Source organism: Pan paniscus, chromosome 3 (assembly GCF_029289425.2).
Source record: "Pan paniscus chromosome 3, NHGRI_mPanPan1-v2.0_pri, whole genome shotgun sequence".
Taxonomy (NCBI): Eukaryota; Metazoa; Chordata; class Mammalia; order Primates; family Hominidae; genus Pan; species Pan paniscus.
The window spans coordinates 156,377,117-156,398,644 of record NC_073252.2 but is presented as its reverse complement, the minus strand read 5'-3'; the positions used below and the strand labels follow the sequence as shown (position 1 = coordinate 156,398,644).

At 37.7% G+C, this 21,528-nt stretch overlaps 1 protein-coding gene across 5 annotated transcripts in view; it reads right to left on the bottom strand.

The window, feature by feature from the left end:
* The window catches only part of RXFP1 (relaxin family peptide receptor 1), a 143,484-nt gene extending 121,956 nt beyond the window's left edge, over positions 1-21,528 (bottom strand). For 3 of the 5 annotated variants that reach the window (XM_034959327.4, XM_034959328.4, XM_063603967.1), the window contains exon 1: positions 14,330-14,777. In XM_034959327.4, the coding sequence (XP_034815218.1) occupies positions 14,330-14,444 (115 nt within the window). In that variant the 5' untranslated portion in view covers positions 14,445-14,777. Of the gene's footprint in view, positions 1-14,329; positions 14,783-21,434 lie in introns of those variants that run through there. The other 2 variants (XM_055111973.2, XM_003822540.6) reach the window with 2 other exon arrangements.

Here is a 21,528-nt window from a genome sequence, read left to right as displayed (position 1 = left end):
ATCATGGGTAGTACTATTGATTAAAATGTAAATATATTAAAATAGAGAGAGTAAAATTATATTCTTACAGGTATTAGGCCTCGGTCCTATAAACACAATATTTTAAATTATTTGTCTATGTGCTGTTTTCTACTGCTGTGAGGTTATAGTTGCTGAATAAAATCTCTTAAATCTGTTGATTGATACTTTCTGAGTAACAACCTTTGTGTTGCAAAGTTACTGATTGATTAAAGAGTACAGATTGTATGTACTTCCAGATAATGGGTTCATTCCATTTGATTCAAATAACCGTGTATAAGCACTTTGTCCATCTATTGTCCATTATAGTATGAGACTTTCTTAATGTTTTCTGTTACGTTTTATTTATTGCCTTATTTGTAAACTGGATCAGAGGGCTTTCCAGAGTTAAAGAAAATAGTGAGTTGGAAAATAACACAAGGGAAATAGGAAGTGTGGAAAACACAATGCAGACTAGATCAAACTCTTAAGAATGAGAAATAGCGATAATAGTTGGATATTTGTGGAGTGCAATATCAAAAAGGCCGGTCCTATCACAGTCAGGGTATTCAACAAACATTCTGTAGTGTGTTCCACACATATTTTGTGTATTTTATAGATAGGAATAGGGAGAAAATATTTTAAAAATGTATTAAGTTCCCAGGAAAACAATGTGAAAACCAGTCTCTAATTTGACTTGGTCATAGCCTGTATCTTTCCAGTGACTCAAGTGCAATGGCCATGCCCTCTCTAAGGATTGCTTTCAGTTTCTCACATTTTAGTCCATTTTTGGTAATTTGCCTGAGTTACTTCCTTGTGAAAACCAGTAGCTGATTCGACTTCATCATAGCCTGTATCTTTCCAGTGACTCAAGTGCAATGGCCACGCCCTCTCTAAGGATTGCTTTCAGTTTCTCACATTTTAGTCCATTTTTGGTAATTTGCCTGGGTTACTTCCATTTTGTACAAAACCTCGATTTGAATTACTAATATATTACCATCCTAACTCTGGCACATGGCTTACAAAGACCTTCATGATCTGGTTCTGGTGATCCTCTCTAACTTCATCTCCAAGCATCTGCTTCAGCCCTCCTCTTAAACTACCCCAGACTTCTCATCATGTTCTGAGCCTGCCATGTCCTTTCCTGTCTCCATGACCTTGCGCATGCTGTACCTGTCCTTGCAGTGCCCTTCTCTCCTCTCCCTGGGAAATAAAACAGGGTAAATCTGCAACCAGTTCAACTTGCTTGGCTAGCTTGTTCACCTGTTAATGGGAATAGGAATTCTCGTTTTATAAAATGAGATATAATAAATGATAAAATATTATATAATTATAAATAATTTTATATTATCTATAATAGTAATATTTTTATGTAATATAGTAATATAACAATATAAATTATTTTATTATTATATGTAATGAAAATTACTTATTATAGGTAATAATATATAATAATAATAATAAAAATGAGAGAGGACATGATTTTGGTGTTTGTATGTGAGTGAAAAAACTCAGGCTTGAGAATCAGATAAGCTTGAGTTCGAGTTCTGGACTAAGCATTGATGTGCCCGTGACATTGACAAATTTCTAAATTTCTCTCTTCATTCTGGAAAGGTGAGAAAACATTACCTTTCAGGGTTCATGTGAGGATATAATCAGACAACATTTATGAGTGCTTATCATTTAACCAAAACATCAACAATTTAATGACTCTTACCTATAACTTTAGCAATGTAAATAATTCCTATTAATAATCAGAATAAGGCCGGGCACGGTGGCTCATGCCTGTAATCCCAGCACTTTGGGAGGCCGAGGCGGGCGGATCACCTGAGGTCAGGAGTTCGAGACCAACCTGACCAACATGGAGAAACACTGTCTCTAATAAAAATACAAAATTAGCTGGGTGCGGTGGTGCATGCCTGTAATCCCAGTTACTCGGGAGGCTGAGGCAGCAGAATCATTTGAACCCAGGAGGCGGAGGTTGCAATGAGCAGAGATCGCACCATTGCACTCCAGCCTGGGCAACAAGAGCAAAACTCTGTCTCAAAAAAAAAAAAAAAATCAGAATATCATAACATTGATCTAGAAAACTTTGTGTATCTAAGTACATGGAATAAAGCACATTATAATATACATTAAAAATCTGCCACAATTTCCCCAGAATAAATTTAAAAGTGGTGTAGGTCCCTGGGAGACTAATTAGAGAAGAACGTGATCGAGTAGTTTCTAGGGGGTAAGAGTGTCATGTGAGACTATTCCTTACTCCTTCCAATTATTTATTACACATTCTATTGTTTTAGACATTGCATCAGAAAGAATTTGTGGGAGAAATTTAATAAATATGCCTAATGATTTGGGATTTTTCACGCTTTGAATAATATTTTTATACATTGATGTTTTCATCTATAATATTGTGATTAGTGTTGATTAAAGCAATAGGAAAAAAGCATATAGAAAAGTGTAGGGAAAAGAGATTAAAAATAAAAGTTACATGAAAGGCAGGTGTAAGTGAAATATGAGGAACCATTGTGGGCAACAGAATAGAAAAATAGAAAAGTAGGGAAAATTGGTATCAGAAAGAGTACAGAATTTTGAGCCAAGATATTTGAATTAGAATCCAAATAGGATAAGCACACTTTTTGTGTGTGACTTAAAAAATAAATGACCAAATGAAGATAGACTAACCCTATCTATCATTAGGCAAGTTTTGAAAATTCCAATTCTCCTATAGAAGTTTCTTGAGAGTAAGGGTAAATATGCATATTCACTTGTGTCTATTATACAGTGTTGGGAAATAGCTAAAAATTTGATATGATATGATTTGCAAATAAAAAGTGCATCTCTTACTAAGGTATTTTGTTATAATGATTATTTCTAATTACTGTGGCTTTGTGTTTATAATTACTGATTTTAGGGTAATGTCCATGTATGCTTCCTTCATGGTTATTCCTTTTTTACTCTTCCACCACTAAAACTAGAAATTTAGACTGTACTTTATTGCTCAGGGAAGGTAGAGCACAAAAAACTTTCCTGAGTCCTCACCTTCTTGGCTTTAAATTCCAAAGCTTTAGAGTCATGGCTTTCAATGGCAAAAGACAGGTGCTTGAGAGAGATAATATTTTTTCTTTCTTTTTATTTACTTGTTAGATTCTACCATATTGGTCTTGAACATTAAGACCCAGTAATGAAGGACACAGAACATCCAGTCTTTCCACAACCTCTAGAGAGAGTTAAGGGTTAAGCATGTGTGATGCCCTCGAAGCAGTTTTCCTGAACCTGCTGAGAGTGAAATGTGAGAAGGAAGCACCCTGTCCCTTTGGTATTAAAACTCTGTAGGGGAAGGGAGGAGGTGGAAACTGCTAAGAGAATTTGGGGGACTGCCTAAGCAGAAGTGATTCTTGTCTCAAATCCTAATGTCCAGCTCAAAGAAAGGGCACATCTCTAGGAGAAGCAGGGTCTTGAAGTGAGGGAGGCGATGGTGAATGGGTGAGCTAGACACAGGGCCTTTGTCAGCCCCGAATCTGCCTGAGTTCCCAATAGGTGAGGAAGGACACTTGAGGGCTTCCTGTGCTCTCCTGAGAAGGCTATGAGCAGACGGTGGTGGTGGTCTTTGGTGAGAAGCATGTGGATTAGCTGGAGGACAATGTGGAAAAGTGGTTGAATGCTTTGGTGGGTGCTGGTGTCATTCATCCGTGCCAGAGTGAGTTAACCCTCATGAGTAGCTGGCAAAGTGACTGGAGATGTTCACCTCTCTACCTGCCTCCTCAATTTTGATGTTTGCAAAACTGTCACCGAAATCACATGCTGTTGGTCAGAAGGGGAGAAGGGGAAAAGGGTAGCGCAGGTAAGATTTCTTAAGTGATTGAGATTGTATTTTATACACAGTTCTACCAAAAAGACACCTCCACTCATATATATGTTTATCACAGCACTATTCACAATAGCAAAGACATGGAATCCATCTAGATGCCCACCAACGGTAAATAAGATAAAGAAAATATGGTACCATGGAATACTACCCAGCCATAAAAAAATGAAATCCTGTCCTTTGCAGCAACAGGGATGCAGCTGGAGGCGATTATCCTAAGTAAATTCACTCAGAGACAGAAAAACAAATGCTACATGTTCTCACTTATAAGTGGGAGCTGAACACTGGGTGCATGGGTAAACACGCACAAAAGGATGGGGACAAGAGACACTGGGGATTCCAAAAGGGGAGGAGGGGGGGAAAATTCTGAAAAACTGCCTATCAGGCAGTATGTTCATTACTTGGGTGACGGGATCATTAGAAGCCTAAGCCTCAGCATCACACGATATACCCATGTAACAAACCTGCGCATATACCCCCTAAATGTAAAACAAACAAACAAACAAAAAACCCAAACCAACAGAAAACCCAGATTGCATTTTAAAGAAAAAGTGCCTCATTTTAAAACCAAGCTACTTTGAATTAGCAAATTTAAATGTTCTATTATTTAATGTAGGAGTCATGAGCTCTGAATTTTAGTCATAGAAATATAAAATATAATTTTTACACATATGAGGTTTCTGGTCTGTAAACATGAAAATGTTTACACTATGTATCATACCTGGATTTGGTATGCTTAATGTTAATGATGGCATAAGATTTAAAGTGTGTGTGTGTAGTAGTAGTTTATAACATTTCCTTCCACCCTCAAACTTCATGTCAGAGAATGCTGGCATTACCTTTGTCAACATTCCCTGAAGCCCTCCACAACCCTGTGCTTTCTGAGGAAAAAAAGGACAAAAACCGAAGGGTGGATTCTCCTGAAAAAATTAGAATAGAAGTAAATTTTGTGTTCAAGATGACCCTGTGCAGTAGGGGAATATGTGTGTCAGGAGAGGATCAGGAGTGAGGGGCTGAGTGATTGGAGGAAACAGAGGGGCAGAGAGTGAGGCCAAGGGCCTTGGATCAAAGAGAGAGAAATAGTGAAGAGTCAAAGGCAGACCAGGTGCAGTGGCCCAATACCAGTACTTCGGGAGGCTGAGGTAGGCAGATGGCTTGAGCCCAGGCGTTTAGGACCAGCCTGGGCAATGTAGTGTTTTCCTCTCTATAAATTTTTTTTTTAAATAGGTAGGCATGGTGGCATGCACTTGGAGTCCCAGCAACTCGCGAGGCTTAGTTGGGAGGATTGCTTGAGCCAGGGGACGGAGTTTGCAGTGAGCCAAGATTGCATCACTGCACTCAAGCCTGGGCCAGGAGAGCAAGACCCTGTCTCAAAAAAGACTCAAAGCCTCTAGGGGATTGAAGAACAGAAGAGGGCATGGAGCTTTCAAATTGAACCTGCTACATTTACTAGCATAGAAACTTTGAAAAAAGGTGCCCAAGAGCCAGATGCGCTACAAAAAGCTTTGTACAGATTTTTTCCATTAAAATGGATTTGATAGACAAATGACTTGCCACATTATTTTGGATCACCACTGAAGACGAATGCTCAGTGGTTGAGAAAATATCAACAAACAAAAACAATCCCTCTTTCCTTTCCAGGGAACTTAAACTGTTGTGCTGCAAGTTCACAGGATCAGGGGTAACGACTGCAATTAGAAGGGCAGAAATAAAAATCTAAATTTGACTTTGCTAAACTGGCCACCTCTCCTGATCTTAACACAAAAAAGGGAGGTTAAATGGAGGTTAAGAAGCTAACAGAAAGCATGACTGATGATGTCATTGTGTCTAAGTTTGAAATGTGTGAGAAAGTAGAAACATTTATAAACCATGAGGCAGTTCTGCAATTTCCAGCAAATCAGCCACAAATGAGAAAGTAAAAACGGCAAATCTTCTGGACCATTGAAAATGAATCAAACATTTCTAGCCTGCTCTGGGAAAAAACCATTAAAATATCAAAAAGCTAGGGTGAGCAACGAGGGTGAGAGAAGAGGATAAAAAGAATCTGAGGTTTTATGAGTGAAGGTAATGGCAGAGTGGATTGTGCTGTATCTCAGAAGCCAATGCGTGATGCACCTGAGAAGAGTTATTTTCATTAACTTATACTTGCAATATGTGCCTGGATAAAAGCTTCCAAAAAAGCTTCCTAGGGCAGCTTATCTGATTTCTTTCACTAGGTCCAGGCACACACACATATAAATTTTGTTCAAAATTTGTCATTTCCTATCTATTTGCATGTTCTATTTTATAATGTTTTAATTTAAATCTGTAAAGTAAAATTTATCTGTTTAAATGGCTGCAACTACAGGAATCTGCAGGGTCATAACTTGCTTGTATTATGAGGATCAGGTGTTGGAACTAATTTACACAACACTGAAAAAAATCGGCCAAAAATGTCCATGAACCCAGGTAACTGCAAAATGAGGGAGGGGTGTAATCTGCAAGTAGTATGTTTAACAGGCAGCTGTTCTCTATGAAAGTCCTAATTCATGAGGAGGAAGTATTTATTAGGGAAATGAAATGAGTAGAAATCAGAATTTGGGTTGCAAGATTTGGGACCAAGACAGGAGAGTTTCTCTTTGTGGGTATTTTGTCAGAAGGTGTGGTGAGACCAAGGAATACAGAGAATCATTAAGATAGGAAGGAGAAATTAAGCGCTAAGGGAGAAAGAGGAACTGGTTAATTAGAACTGGAAGCCAGTATCTAGGTTGCTTAGCCAGGAAAGGGAAAGCTGCAGGGAGTCCATTTGGCACTAAATAGACAATCTGGGAGAGAAGCAAAGGAGGACAAACCCAAGCAAGTAGCAGGATCAAAACTTGAAGGAGTTTGGGAGCAGTGGCTCACACCTGTAATCCCAGAGATTTGAGAGGCTGAGGTGGGCGGATGGCTTGAGCCCAGGAGTTCGAGACCAGTCTGGGCAACATGGTGAAACTCCCATCTCTACAAAAAATACAAAAATTAGCCGGGCGTGGTGGCATGCACCTGTGGTACCAGCTACTCAGGAGGCTGAGGTGGGAGGATCACTTGAGTCCAGGAGGTTGAGGCTGCAGTGAGCTGTGATCACACCACTGCACTCCAGCCTGGGCCACAGAGCAAAACCCTGTCTCATAAACAGCAACAACAACAACAACAACAACAACAAAGCAAGCAAAAAAAGAGATCAGACTTTCATGATAGCAGAGTTTATGACCACTGTGGGATTTATGTTTTACCATATCAGGAATGAATATCTTGGGGTCGTTTAACATAACAGTGAGGATGCTCTGTGTTGCTCTGTGAGTGTCCTTTCAATCCCCACAAAGGTGAGGATTGAAACATGTTACTCTATCTCAGGAAACTGTGTGTGCTGGGGTGGGGAGAGGGAAGAAAACAGTAAGGTTAGGGATATTCGACTCCCTACGACCAGGGCCTCCACTGTCCGCCCTCTCTGGCACCTGCATAGGCAGAAAGACAGAACAGATGGCATTCTTTTTTGGTGGGAATGAAGAGGTTATAGGAGCGGTGAAGCACACAGGTATTTGGTGCCTACATTATCTGGGGCACCCAGAAAAAAGAGAGGATTTCTCTGGACACTAGAAGTGTCTGAGAGATTCTGATAGTCTATAAATTACTCCTAAGAAGTTGGCAAAGTTTCTTCTGCTGTAGCAATGCTGTCTCATTTTTCAACCTGTGGCACATGAAGCCTCTCTCACCTTAGAGGGGTGACCCCAAGGGCCAGATTCATGATTTGCATGGCATGTGATGAAAAGGGCTGCATCTTTAGAGATGACTCTATTGTCTGGGGAATAGGATAGGAGCATGGACTGGAGAGGAGATATTAATAGTGAAGACATCCACTTGGTGTTGACTTACTCTGAGCTTTTTTTTTTCTTTTTCTGACACAGGGTCTTGCTCTGTTGCCTAGGCTGGAGTGCAGTGCACCATCTTGGCTCACTGCAACCTCTGCCTCCCAGGCTCAAGCGATCCTCCCACCTCAGCTTCCCGAGTAGCTGGAACTACAGATACTTGCCACCACGACTGGCTAAATTTTGTATTTTTTGTAGAGATGGGGGGTCGCGCCATGTTGCCCCTCCAGGCTGGTCTTGAACTCCTAGGCTCAAGCAATCCACCTGCCTTGGTTTCCCAAAGTGCTGGGATTATAGGCATGAGACACTGCCCCCCACCTTACTCTAAGCATTTTTAAAGTCCCTTTCATTAAAGTTCCTCTGGGCCTGGCTGCAAACATGGTGATGTACAGGTGCAATGAGAACCTTTCTCTCCTTGGTTGTGAGAATGATTTAAATGTTTTTCCACAAGGTAGGTATGTGAAGAGGGATTATACTAGCTTAGTGTATTGGCAAAGTCTTAATCATTGACGCTAGGATTTTGGTAGATAATAAATTTATTTTAACAATTTCTGTCTAGGTTCTTTCTATTTTCAAGTGATATTTTACCCTTTTGATATTTCTTGCCCTTTTTGTCCTACATATGAAATTTGGAGACCCACTTTTAAAAGTGAGTTAAGAATAAGACAGCTGAAAACTAAAGGGAACACAGCTATATGGCCTTAGTTTCTATGTGAAAAATGAAGATGTTGTCCTTTATAGCTTTACCTTGCCTTCCAACTCAGAAAAGTCTGATTTTATGAAACTGAAATTAAAAATAGTACTTGAGCAACATTAAGTAGAAACTGTCTAAGTAATAGCAATTTACTTGAGGATCAGACTGTGGGAAGTGGAAAAAGAAACTTCATTTTTCCTTAAATGAATTAGATGAGAACCAAGGGAAAAGATTAGTAGGAGGCAACAGTATATATATATATATATATATACTGTTGCCTCCTACTAATCTTTTCCCTTGGTTCTCATCTAATAACAGTATATATATACATAAATATATATATATATTTTTTTTTTTTTTTGGAGGTGGGGAGATGGAGTCTTACTCTTGTCACCTAGTCTGGAGTGCAGTGGCATGATCTTGGCTGATTGCAACCTTTGCCTCCTGGGTTCAAGCGATTCTCCAGCCTCAGCCACCTGAGTAGCTGGGATTACAGGTGCCCACCACCACGCCCGGCTAACTTTTGTATTTTTAGTAGAGACGGGGTTTCACCATGTTGGCCAGGCTGGTCTTGAACTCCTGACCTCAAGTGATCCTCCTGCCTCGGCCTCCCAAAGTGCTGGGATTACAGGCGTGAGCCACCATGCCTGGCCAACTATATGTTTTAATCAATGGAATAACTCATATAATTATATGGCCTCTTAGTTCAAGTGGATACTCAATCCTCTAACAAAAAAATTATTTAAAATCTCAACAGCTTTTTGTTTTTTTAAGTGTGAATCTTACTATTAAAGAATGTATCAGATTATCTGCTGTTTCATTTGTAGCTAATCATGTGGGTAACATTTTGGTTCAACTGAGCACCCTGTCTAAATGTAGACCTAGGATTGCATTTGGAAACAGGAGCTAAGGAGAGAGAGCTGTGTCCATCTGCATAGGAACTCAATGAGAACTTGAGTTCCTGGAGCAACATGGGAGGAGGAGTTGAGGAAGAATAATGGGGAGAGAGAGGTGGAGAGAGTTGCTGGCACAATGGCCAGAGGCAAGGGCTCCAGGTGGCCTAGACCAGCTGGTGAAAAGTCCCAAGAGTACTGTTCCCAAAGATTAACTCTCAGAAATTTTTTGAAAACATTGATGATTTCCAAAAGGCATATTCATTATCATAAAAGATTGAAGAAATAAGGAGACCCAGTTAATTTAGGTAGTATTGAAATAATTATAAAATGAATCTATTTAACAACAAATCTAATAATATCCAGGTTGCTATAAAATACAGTTATTTAGTAGGAAAATACCAAGTTCTAACATGAACAACATGATATCTCACTTTACACTGTCCTTTTTCCATTTGACATTTATTTTTGTTGTGATAGAGAACAAAACCTAAATTTGAAATATTCACAACTTGCCCCTGCTTATCTCCAAAGAAGGAAAGAGCTTTTGGTTTAGTGTTGGGTCCTTGTTGTTCTGATCACAGAAATAGATGAAGCTGTAGAATTTAAAAAGATGAAAGAGTATGGGATCACTACACATAGGCAGGAAATAGAGCTGTTGGGGTTGTGGGGCTAATAAAATATCCAGGAGGAGGGAGAGGTAAACTAATGTAGGAATTAAGTCAATATTTATTGGCACTTGCTGTATGTATAGCTAAGTTTCATGTGCTGCAAACAAAAGTGCTTTCTATATATTCAAATTATTTACATATACTAATTCATCAGTTGTTGGTGTACACTGAGGAATGTATACAAAGCAGATAGCACCAGCTCATTAGAGGAGATATATAAATGCCTAGCATGGATTTGTTAAACTTGCCTTGGATGGGGAGGCCCTCACTGTAGGTGGTGGAAGCCCTGGATTTACCAGCTCTGAGACCTTGGGCTGGCCAATATTTCTTTATGGATTAATATCTAAAATACAGAAAGATCTAACTTGCTTGAAGGCCAGTGAGCTAGGTCAGGGGTCTGTTAAGGTCACTTTAAATTCTATATTATAATTTAAGAAAGTGTTAGAATTGAATCATGTTTAATAGCATAGGCTTTTAAGGAGATAGACTTGGATTCAAATCTCCTTTGCAACATTACTAAGAAGTGGTGCCAGGAATGCTACCAAATATTTCTCATTCTCTGTTTCCTATTTTGTAAAGCAAGAATATCTCATAGGGTTATTATAGGAATAAAATAAGATCATGTTTGTAAAGCACTTACATTGTTCCTCATCCATGGAGACCTCTCAATAAATGGGAAATAGAAAAACAACTACACCCATAAACATAAGGATTGAAATCAAATGGTCTAAATGCTTACAGTTTTTCAGACAGAAAGTTAAACCTAACTAGAATACTCAACTCCAGGCATTTTAGTTTAACAAGTTTGTACTAATGTGTGAAATTGTGCTTGAAAGACTATTTAGTTCACAAACATAATAATTTCCCTTTATGTAGATCAGGGTGCATTTGCACAGATTCATTAATTTTCCTTCCATTTGAAACTTAAAAATATGATTCAAAATATGTAGTAAAAACAACACAAAATTGTCAGCAGCCTCCACAATATAAGGTGGTGAGAAGTTATTTAATTGGTACCATGCATGTTACCCTAAAAGTCCTGACTTGACCACTGCAATCTAGGCATGTACCAAATTGCACTCATGCCCCATAAATTTATACAAATTAAAAAAAAACCCAACCCCCCCCACCAAAGTATAAGGTGGAACACAGTATACCTCTGTGGTCTGCATATTGGTATGTTTATTCTCCCATCTTTTGGAATTGGATAAATATGCGAACATTCTCTTTTTCCACGTACTAACCAAGCTAATGGTTAGTTCTGGAATTGTCTCTTCCTTTTCTCTTCTTCATAGTTACAGAAAAAACTGTTACAAGTTATGCCAGTGCTGGGATCCAAAGCAAAGGCCAGGTAGCCTGGTAAGTGTCTCTAGGAGTCTGAAAGAGAAGACCTTACTAAGCTGGGCCGGTCCTTGGCAAAATACTAAAGTGGATCAAGCTTATGTTTGAACTCCTTCTATTTCCTATATCTTCACTTGTTTCCTGCCTATCTAAAACATTAAGTAAAAGAATTGTTTTGCTTAGTGATATCATTTAAGAAATAATACAGCATTTTCTGATAAGAACTTATAATACAAGTTGTCCTGGGGATTGTTTTTTAACCACGGATTTTGAAATATATACTTACCAGAAGTTGAAAAAATAGTATAGAGAGGTCCCATACACCTTTCACCCAGCTTTCCTTAATCTTATGTAAATTTAGTACATTACAAAACTAAAAAATTAACATTGGCACAATACAATTAATTAGACTATGGACAGAGGATTTTTAAAGAATGAAAAATTCTCAAGGCTAAAAGGAAATCTTTTCTAAGTCTTAATGTCACCTCTGTTTGTGTGGACCTCAATTTTTGCACTTGTCTTATTGAATTGAATTCTAGATCAACATGCCGTCTTCTCCATTCTATCCCTTTAGAGCAGGGACCATGCTTACTTTAATAAGATAGGTGAATAAAGCATGGTCACTGCTCTGGCATGCATAGGTATTTTTGGTTGAAAGGATGACTAATAGTTGCTTACGTCTGTAACGGGCTTTATAGTTTTCAAAGCCCATTTATACACATTATGGCTACTGAGAATTATCATGGTCTAGGGGAGAGAGCACGAGCTTTGAAAGCATTCCAATCTTGGCATTTATTAGCTGGAGTCTTGTGACAAGGCACTGAATGTCCTACCTCGTGTGCTTAATTGTATCCACATAATAGAGTTGTTGTGAAGATTCAGGAAGTAATTTTTGTAATAAAGAACGGAACACAGGGTTTCTGAAAGGTAGACAGGGTAAAGGATTTGATTGCCATTTCACATGCTCAGAAGAGGTAAATCATTTGCTGAAACCATAGAACCAGTGCATGGTAGTGCAGCTAAGCATCTTAGGTTAGGTGTCCTCCATGATATCACATCGCCTTTCCCGTTACAGGAAAGTGGATATAAAAACAAAACAAAACAAAGAAAACACACAAAGAAACAACAACCATGGGGCATTTACAGAGGTTTAAGAATTTGTCCTTATGTGTGGCTGTTGATTTCCATTGCTATGTGCCCAGGAAATTCTCACTTAGGTGGGGCCTGGGTGAGGGGCTAAACTCAAGGTGAGCCACGGCTGTGGGTGCTGTTTCAGGGGGTCCCTGACAAGTGTTCCCCCACCCTAACATGCAGTTAATACCATGTAGCGAGGAATTGCCTTGCCAAACTTTGCTGCAAATGTTTATGCCCTCATTTCCTGGGGAAGGCGTGGAAGGATGAGAACTTAGAGCTCTCAACTTACACTACACTCCCAAATTTTCTTTTGAATCAAAAGAGAAGTTAAATTTAAAGAGACAGAGGGTTTTGGCATCATCATCACCACCATCATTATTATTTTCTGCTCATGAAAATAATTTATTAACAAAAGGGTACAGGTAAACATGGAATTTTTTCCCTAACCTGAAATGACTGGTAACACAGTTGCCAAAGTTGCTTCCCAACCTGCCCTAAACACATTTTATATACCCTTAAATTCTTTATACTAGAAAGACTATTTTGGAAATATTCCTCTGGCTTATTTAATCTATTCATTTCATTGAAATGGAATAGGGATGGTAAAATATGGCATTAATTTTTGAAGCTGTTGGCCACAAATGTCAAAAGCTCTGGTAGTTTAAACATGCAATTATAATTAGAAACATTACTTTTTTATGGTGGTTTGCAATTTATTGTTTTCCCTTCAGTTAAAAAATAGGACTGTCAGTAATCAAGATTAGAGATGGAGAAGGCTAGGACTAGAATATTTCCCCAGGATTCTGAATAGTTTCTGTGGTTTTGATGCTGTCCTTTAACTTTAGATGAGATGGAGCAGAGGGAAGGAGGAAAGAAGGAGAAAAAGGAAAATATAATCACTTTGACATATTACAATTGGGAGAGTCAGGATTGAAAGTTACCCTGAGACATTCCTTAATAGAAGAGCTCAGAGTTAACAAAACTTATGCAAACTTTTAAGAGACACAGGACTATAAAACGGCTTGTTAATTTCTAAATTAGTAAAAGCCCACATTCCCAGAATCATAAAGTATTAAAGATACCCAGAAAGTTTTGTTCTTGGTTTGGCTTTGACTTTTTCATCATTTATTACCTAAGAAACAAAAACACTTTATTTCTGTCTACATACTATAATTCAAATGGAGCTTAACACACAACAACTGTTTCCCTTGAATTTAAAAAAGATTTTCTGAAAAATAAACCATAGCACACACAGAGAAAACAAAATTTGTCATTATAGTAAAAATAACATGCCCATTTGGAGCTTCTTTTGTGCCTATGTTTTTCATTGCTTTGTGCTTTCCCTTGTTTTTCTTTCAAGGAACAGTGATAAACCTTGCTAAATAAAAAGAGTTTTATGAATGCATCTCCCTGCCCAGAAGCACACCTATGATAGCAAATCACAAAGAATAAGGGCGACAGAGCATTACAACTATACAGAAACTGGCACAAATGTGAGAACTTTCCTAGGATTTTTCAATGAATATATTCCTTGAATACAGTTTAAGAATTACTACTCTTTAAATATTATAATGTTGCTTAAAATATCAATTATATGAATTGGTTATTATGAAGCCTAGGTTTACACGGCACATCAGTCTTGCTTCACTATTGCCTATGATAAGATATTATGGTCTTTAATACAAATACCAGACATATACTAAGAAGAACAATTCTGAAGTGAGATTACAATTTTATCAGCAAGTGCATTTTATCTTAAAAGCATAAATATAAGGAATAAACATTTGTGCTTGTGGTTATTCCACAAAATACTAAGGTATACAAAATTAGATACTGAGCATACTTACAATATTTTCCAATAATTAAGATGTAGAAGAAGACAGAACCAGATGTCATTTCCTTCTCTCTGAGCAACTGATTAATGAAAGTGAGCAAAATTTGGTCTTGGTTTCTGAATCGCATACAGCTCACAGTGGTTGTGTGCTATTTCTGTCTGCAATCTTAGCAGTTACAAAGCAGTCCTCCCTCCTTCCACTCCCATTTCCTTTCTCTGTCTCTTTCCATTCCTCTTTTTTTCTTTCCTCCTTTCTATTCTCAGGATCTCTCCTCCCCGCCCTCCTTCTCTAAATGTCCTAATCTCCTTCTTTACACACACGCACGCGTGCGCGTGCACACACACACACACACACAAAGCTGAAAAGCAATAAAAAGTTTCAGAGAACACATACGCTATCTACAAACGAGGGCGTATACGAAGTCTGAGAAATGTCTGAACTGATCAAAGACACACTACCAGAAAGAAATTGAGCTAGAGATATCTCATAAGCAAAAACATATTTTTTCCCCTAATGACACAGGACTAGGAAAAGAATGGAATTACACAGGGCAAAATGCCTTTGTGGAATTAACTGTGGGACAGGAATTAAAGTCTAACTACAGCAATCGTTTATAAACTGTTTGAGTTTGGGAATTCGAACAATAGGATATCGTTGAAAGAAGAATACAAAGGAATAAAACAACTTAAAATCCTTTTGAACTTGTGAATTTTGCTACAATGGAGACCATGACATGTCAGTGGATGTCCTGGAGCAAAGCTGGCCTGGGTTTGAATTGTAGGTCCCCTGTGACTTTAGAGTTATGCAGGTGCTGACTCTTGGCTGAGCCTTGCTTTTCTGGAGCAAAATATGTATGCAGCAAGGTAGCTGTGATGGCCAGCACAGGGCATAGTGAGGGGTGTAGGTCCTACTGCATTATAGGTGATTACTAAGTGTCAGTCATTCATATGATGATTTTTATTATTGGACCAGTAGGGGGAAAAGTATGAAAATGCAATGAACATTTCTGTAGACTGCATTTTCTTTTAACCAGACTGGGTCATTCTTATTTTTCAACTTGCTAATGAATTTCTGGAACAAGTGAGTAGTAGCCCTTTGACATGAGGAATTTATTTTTGAGGTTAATGCTCCCTACTCATAGATATACATGTAGAATCTGCTTGAATTACATATCTGTATATCATTGACTTCAATATAATAAGCCTATTTATAAATGAGGGCTAAAAGGTTATACTAACACTGCTTCCTCCCTCCATAAATATAATTAATTCCATGAAAGAAGAATTTTAATATAGAAATCTTCACAAACCCTTATTCATTTAGTAGTAGATTTAGTGAAGACACTGTTCTTTTGATGGACATGCTTATGGTTAACTGAATTTAGTCCCATAAAATGTTCACTATTTTTAATAATACTTGAAGTATTTTAAGATTATTATGTGAGTGGTTCATGGATTTTTTTAAATTTATTTAGAAATAGTAGTTTTTTGGAAGGATGCTGTGGAACATGTCAAGGGCAGTTTCAGAAGGGGGACCCATAAGAAGCTTCTTAATAGTAAAATTGAAGAACTTGCTTTGGGAATTGTCAACAAAAAGTAAGCTGTTGATACAGAGGTCTTCAAAATCATTCTGATGTTATTTTGCAAACTTTGAAAATTTTGCCTGAGCGAATATCACAGATACATACAATTAGTGGGCAGGTAGCCAGGAAGTACTCGTTAACAATGTATTTTTAATCTCTCAAATTATCAGGGCAAAATTTCCAAATCACCTCTCATTTTATTAAGAATCTATTAGGTTTTACTAAAATAGATATTCATCTGAATGAATAATTTTCATTGTTTGTTTTCTCAGGGTGTCACTTCTGTCTTATTTTTGGCAAAGACAGTGAATCTGGCATATTAGTTTTATAGAAGTATTTTGGTGGCAAAACCCAAAAGTGAATATAGCATACCCTGGCCATACATTGAGGCAGGTACTGTTTCTACTATGGGCTGGAGAATTCCTTATTGTGAGAGGCTGTCCTTTACATTGTAGAACGTTTAGTGGCCTCCCTGGCCTCCACCCATTGGATGCCTGTAGCACTCTCCAGTTGCGACAATTAAAGGTGTCTCCAGCCGTTGGCAAATGTTCCTGAAGGACAAAATCGCTCCTGGTTGAGAACCACTGCATTGTAGCAAAAGACTCCCCTCAGTAATGTTTAGGTATTATTATTATTATTATTATTTTTACCAGATTACTGAAATAGAATTCTTATTAAGACTTGAATTAAAGTGTGTTTTCTCATTCTCTTGTTTTGCAGTTTGAAGACACATATTAAAGAGTTTTAAAAACAAACAGATGGTGTATGTTCTTAGCCTTCACTTCCTGCCTACATTGTTCAATTATAAACTTGCACTCTGGGCCCAATAGAATCTGTGATGTCAACGCCTCCACTTGGCTGAGCATGTCAGGGGTTTCTGCCCTCGACACAGGCTAATAGAGGCTGATACCCTTTCTTATCTTTGAATCTCTTCTTAAAACCTCATTGAGGCTCTTTGAATAACAAAACCTTCTATTTGAAAATTACTTCTCGAACCAACCTAGTGAGTCAAACCAAACAAGCATTGTTAACCTGTTTGCACTATACACATCCACAGTAATCTTGCAGCTTTTTCATCCTACCATGACGGAAATAAACCATGACTTTCTTTTTTTCAGCATCATGTTTTAAAACTGGGTAATGACACTTGAGGGCTTCTGTCCATGTTTCTGAACCTATTCACAATCACCATTTTCAACAGTAGAAAAAGCAATTTTATTATGTGTTTTTTTTTATTGTAGACCTGAGAAAGTCCCAGTGCGAGAGGCTGGTAAAACCTCAATAAGAGCTTCATCATGTAGAGATATTCAGATAATAGTAAAACAACCATACATTAAAAATATTAAGTGCAATCTAAGGGCTAAAATGCATGCTGCCAAATTGTTCATTCTATGCATCCATTTCTAGTTGACAGCTGTCAGTAAGGCAAGACCCTTGAGGAATTCATCACCTCTGTGTCACACCAAAAATACTAGCTGCTTGATTTAGCATTAATTAAACAATTCTGAAATGAAATGACTTTTAGGGAGTGATAGCTAGCAAAATGTGCAACTGGAGCAGACAGTTAGTAGGCACAGGTATTTCAGAAAATATTTTATATAAAATCTAAACAATTTCACCCTAGATGAAAACTGACCAGAAGCTATTGTCATTTTAGCAGAAAATCAACCATTACATTGTAAGCCAAGTGCCATGTGGATTTTTGTGTTGCCCCTTATCTATCTATCTCTCTATCATCTTACACGGTAAGTGCAAACTCTGGGCAGAGCTTAATATTAACTTTATCTTACTTAGTTCCCTTAATTGAACATATTCAAGCTTTAGGTTCATTCTATCTAGACTATCTATCAAGACTGATGGGATAAAATAAGTGATATAGTCTGTTGACTGGGTTAGTGGGTGGGATCTGGAAATTAACCTTGCTGTTTCATGTCTGGTAACCTGTGTGCTCCCTAAGCAGCCATCTTTCTTCCTCTTCCCTCACAACCTTAAGGCGCATGCTCAGTCACTGTGGTTAAGCCTCAGCTGCTTCAGATTTCTTGACTGCACTTCAGCCACTCTGCTATGATTGGAGCCTTGTCTCTAAGCCCACTCACTCGCCTATCATCTAGCCTGCTTTTCACCCCATGGGATCAACCCATTGGAGATCTGGTGCTCTTTGCCCTATCCTGATAATCTCAATGTTCTCTCCTTTGGGCACTATCTCCTGCTGATGCATCTTCGTGCTTCATTTGAGACTACCTGATTTATACGGGGGCATTTCCTACATGCTGGAAGACAGAATAAATTAGAAAAGTAAAAGTGGATTGTTCCAGGAATACCAGTAGAACATTGGGAGTTCTGGTCCCACTTTTGCTCCTAATTAGACATGTAAACTCTGATAAGTCACTTAAAAGCTTTAGTCTTGTTACCTCACTAGTAAAACAGTCAATCTTTTAGCTGCATTATAGCCCTGTCATTTTATGAAATATGATACTCTGCTTTAAGATAATTTATGAATTATGGAAACGGAATGCACATAGCTGATTGTCTGAAATATATATTTTTTCTACATCTATCAATAAATATAAATTGATGCCATGAACATAATGTATTAAAGGAGATATGAGAGATCATCAAGGAGCCTGGTTTGGAGGGCCGGGTAGGGTCAAGTATGGAAGGTTTTTTAGAGAAGGAGAGCTGTGTACTGAGTGTGGAAGACAAAGAAAGACATAGACTGAGAGAGAATAATGGAAACAACATTTCATATCAAAGACAAGTGAGTGCAAATGCTCAGCATGTGCACATAGCAGGTCTGGATGGGTTTATGGCCAGAAAATAACATAATTGGTATTGGAGAGCTATGGAATAATTACTTGTTGGAAAGTGTCAAACATTAGGTTATTTTTTATTTTAAAATTTAAATTTAAATTCATAATCAACATATGGTAATTGTACATACTTATGTTATGTCTCAATGCTTGTATACATTTTATAATGTTCAAATCAGGGTAATTACCTTCTATCACTTTAAACATTTATCATTGCTTTGTCGTGATAACATTCAAAATCTTCTAGTCTCTTCAACTATATCTTCGACTGTACACTGCATTGTTATTTGCTATAGTCACCCTACTGTGTAACAGAAACACCAGAAGTTATTCTCCCTGTCTAAATGTAACTTTGTACTTGTCAACCAACCTCTTCCCAGCCTCTGGTAACCACTATTCTACTCTCTACTTCTGTGAAACAAGCTTCTTTAGATTCCACATATAATATTATGCAGTGTTTGTCTTTCTGTATCTGCCTGAGTTCACATGACATGTTCTCCAGCTTTATCCATTTTGCTGTAAATGACAGGATTTCATTCTGTTTTATGGCTGAATAGTATTCCATTGTATCTATCTGTCTGTCTGTCTATCTATCTATCTATCTATCTATCTATCTATCTATCTATCTATCATCTATCTATCTAGTTTTCTTCAATTATCTGTAGATGGGCTTTTAGATTGAGTCTATACCTTGGCTATTGTGGATGGTGCTGCAATAAACATGGAAGAGCAGATATCTCTTTGACATACTGATTTCTTTTCCTTTGTGTATATCTCCAGTAATGGGATTGCTGGATCCTATGTTAGTTGCATTTTTAATTTCTTGAGGAACCTTCATTCTCTTTTCCACAATGACTATATAACAATTCCTCATTTAATGCCATTGACAGGTTCTTGGAAACTGTGACTTTAAGTGAAATTGCAAACTGTAAGCCATAGGAAGTTAACTCCTGTTTATATATCAATTAGCCTATGATAAAATTGGTTCTGTTATACAGTATGTCCTTTAACGTAAAGTCACAGTTTCCAATAACTTATTGATGCTATTAAGTGAGGACTTGCTGTACTAATGTACATTCTCACCACCGGTGCCTAAGGCTTCCCTGTTCTTCAATTTCTGGGCAAAGGAGTGATATGATCAAAAGGAGACTAACTAAGAAAACTAGTTTCATGACCATATGATACAAAAGATGAGAAAGAGCAGAGACTCTAGGTAAATGAGGCTGTGAGTAACAGAAGTAAGTCAGCTATTACGATTTGTGTGACTGAGAAGGCATGCAAACACAATACATTACCAGAAAGAACATAATCTTAATAGTGGTTAATCATGAACACACTGACATTAGAACAGGGAGGTCCAATAGAAATACAATGTGAGCTACAGATGCAATTTAAAGTTTTCTAGAAGCCATACTTAAAAAGAAACAGATGAATCAGTTTTAATAATAAATTTTATTTAACTCAGGATATTAAAAATATTACCACTTCAACATGTGATCAATATAAAAATTATTAATGAGATATTTTATTTCTTTTTTTAAACCTTTATTTTAGAATGAAGAGGTATATGTGCAGGTTTGTTACAAAGGTATATTGTGTGATGCTGATGTTTAGCGTGTGAATGAATCCATTGGGAATGTAAATTAGTTCAGCCACTGGAGAGCAATTTGGAGATTTCTCAAATAACTAACAGTTTATTATTTATCTTTAAAATTCAGTATGTATTTTACTATGCAGCACAATTTGGAGCAGCTATATTTCAAGAGCTCAGTAGCTACATGTGGCTGGTTGTTACCCCGATTGATGGTGCAGCTCTAGAGGATGGGGCAAGAGGTTTCAAGATTCCATCATGTTACACTTTATCATATTAAACATAACCATAGCGTGTCCTACATATAAAGATTTATAGAGCTTCAGTAGTTTTTAAACCTGATGGTTGTGTAAAAATAATAGTTTCCATAATTAAGTCAAATTTTAATAAAAACAATGGGGACAACATAAGGTTACCAAACTTAATTTTGTCAAATAAAAACAGTAATAGCAACAATAAAGGCCCTACCATTTATCTTTTACCATCATTTGATAAATGTAAAGACATTTTAATATCACAAAATTAGGAAAGCTATAATGTTCAAACACAGTGCTCTACATAGAACATATTTAGTTTCACTAAAAGTGACTAAATTGTCCTTATTTTTCTCATTTCATTGCAGATGAGTAAAAAGTCCCATAGACCCTGCCTGTGGACCATGATTTGGGAACCACTGATCTAGTCCAGGCTCAGGGTCTCTCTGATAGCACAAGTCCTTTAAAATTGTGGTAGGACACAGTAGCTTCAAACAGAATGCATTCTGTTAGCTGTTAACCAATGTTTTGGGTCATGGTCAACGAATCTAGGTACTGCCTTTGTATGTCTCCCTGTTAGCATCTGTTGGAGGCCCTAAGCCTTAGTTTAAAGGCTGCTATCTTGGCTTCTGCTTCAAGACAAGGGGAATAATAGATGGTTTCATGTGCAGAACTAATCTGCCACATTCCAGGGATTGACACTTGAGGAACAGGGGCTTGTTACCTCTATAATTCCAAGGTTGCCCTGTGGGGCATATTGGATAAAGACTGGGAAGTCAGGGTTTCCTCATTTCTTTGGCTCCTTCCAGGTAGCACTAACTTTTGATTTGGGTATAGATTTGGGTGCAGATTTGCAATGCTATGAGAAATATTTTCTTACCTATGGTGAACTTTGCAGAAGAGGCCTCGATTAACAAAGCTGTTTTCTTCCTTTTGCTTTTAGAAGGCTTATCAGTCAGTATAGGTTAGATGAT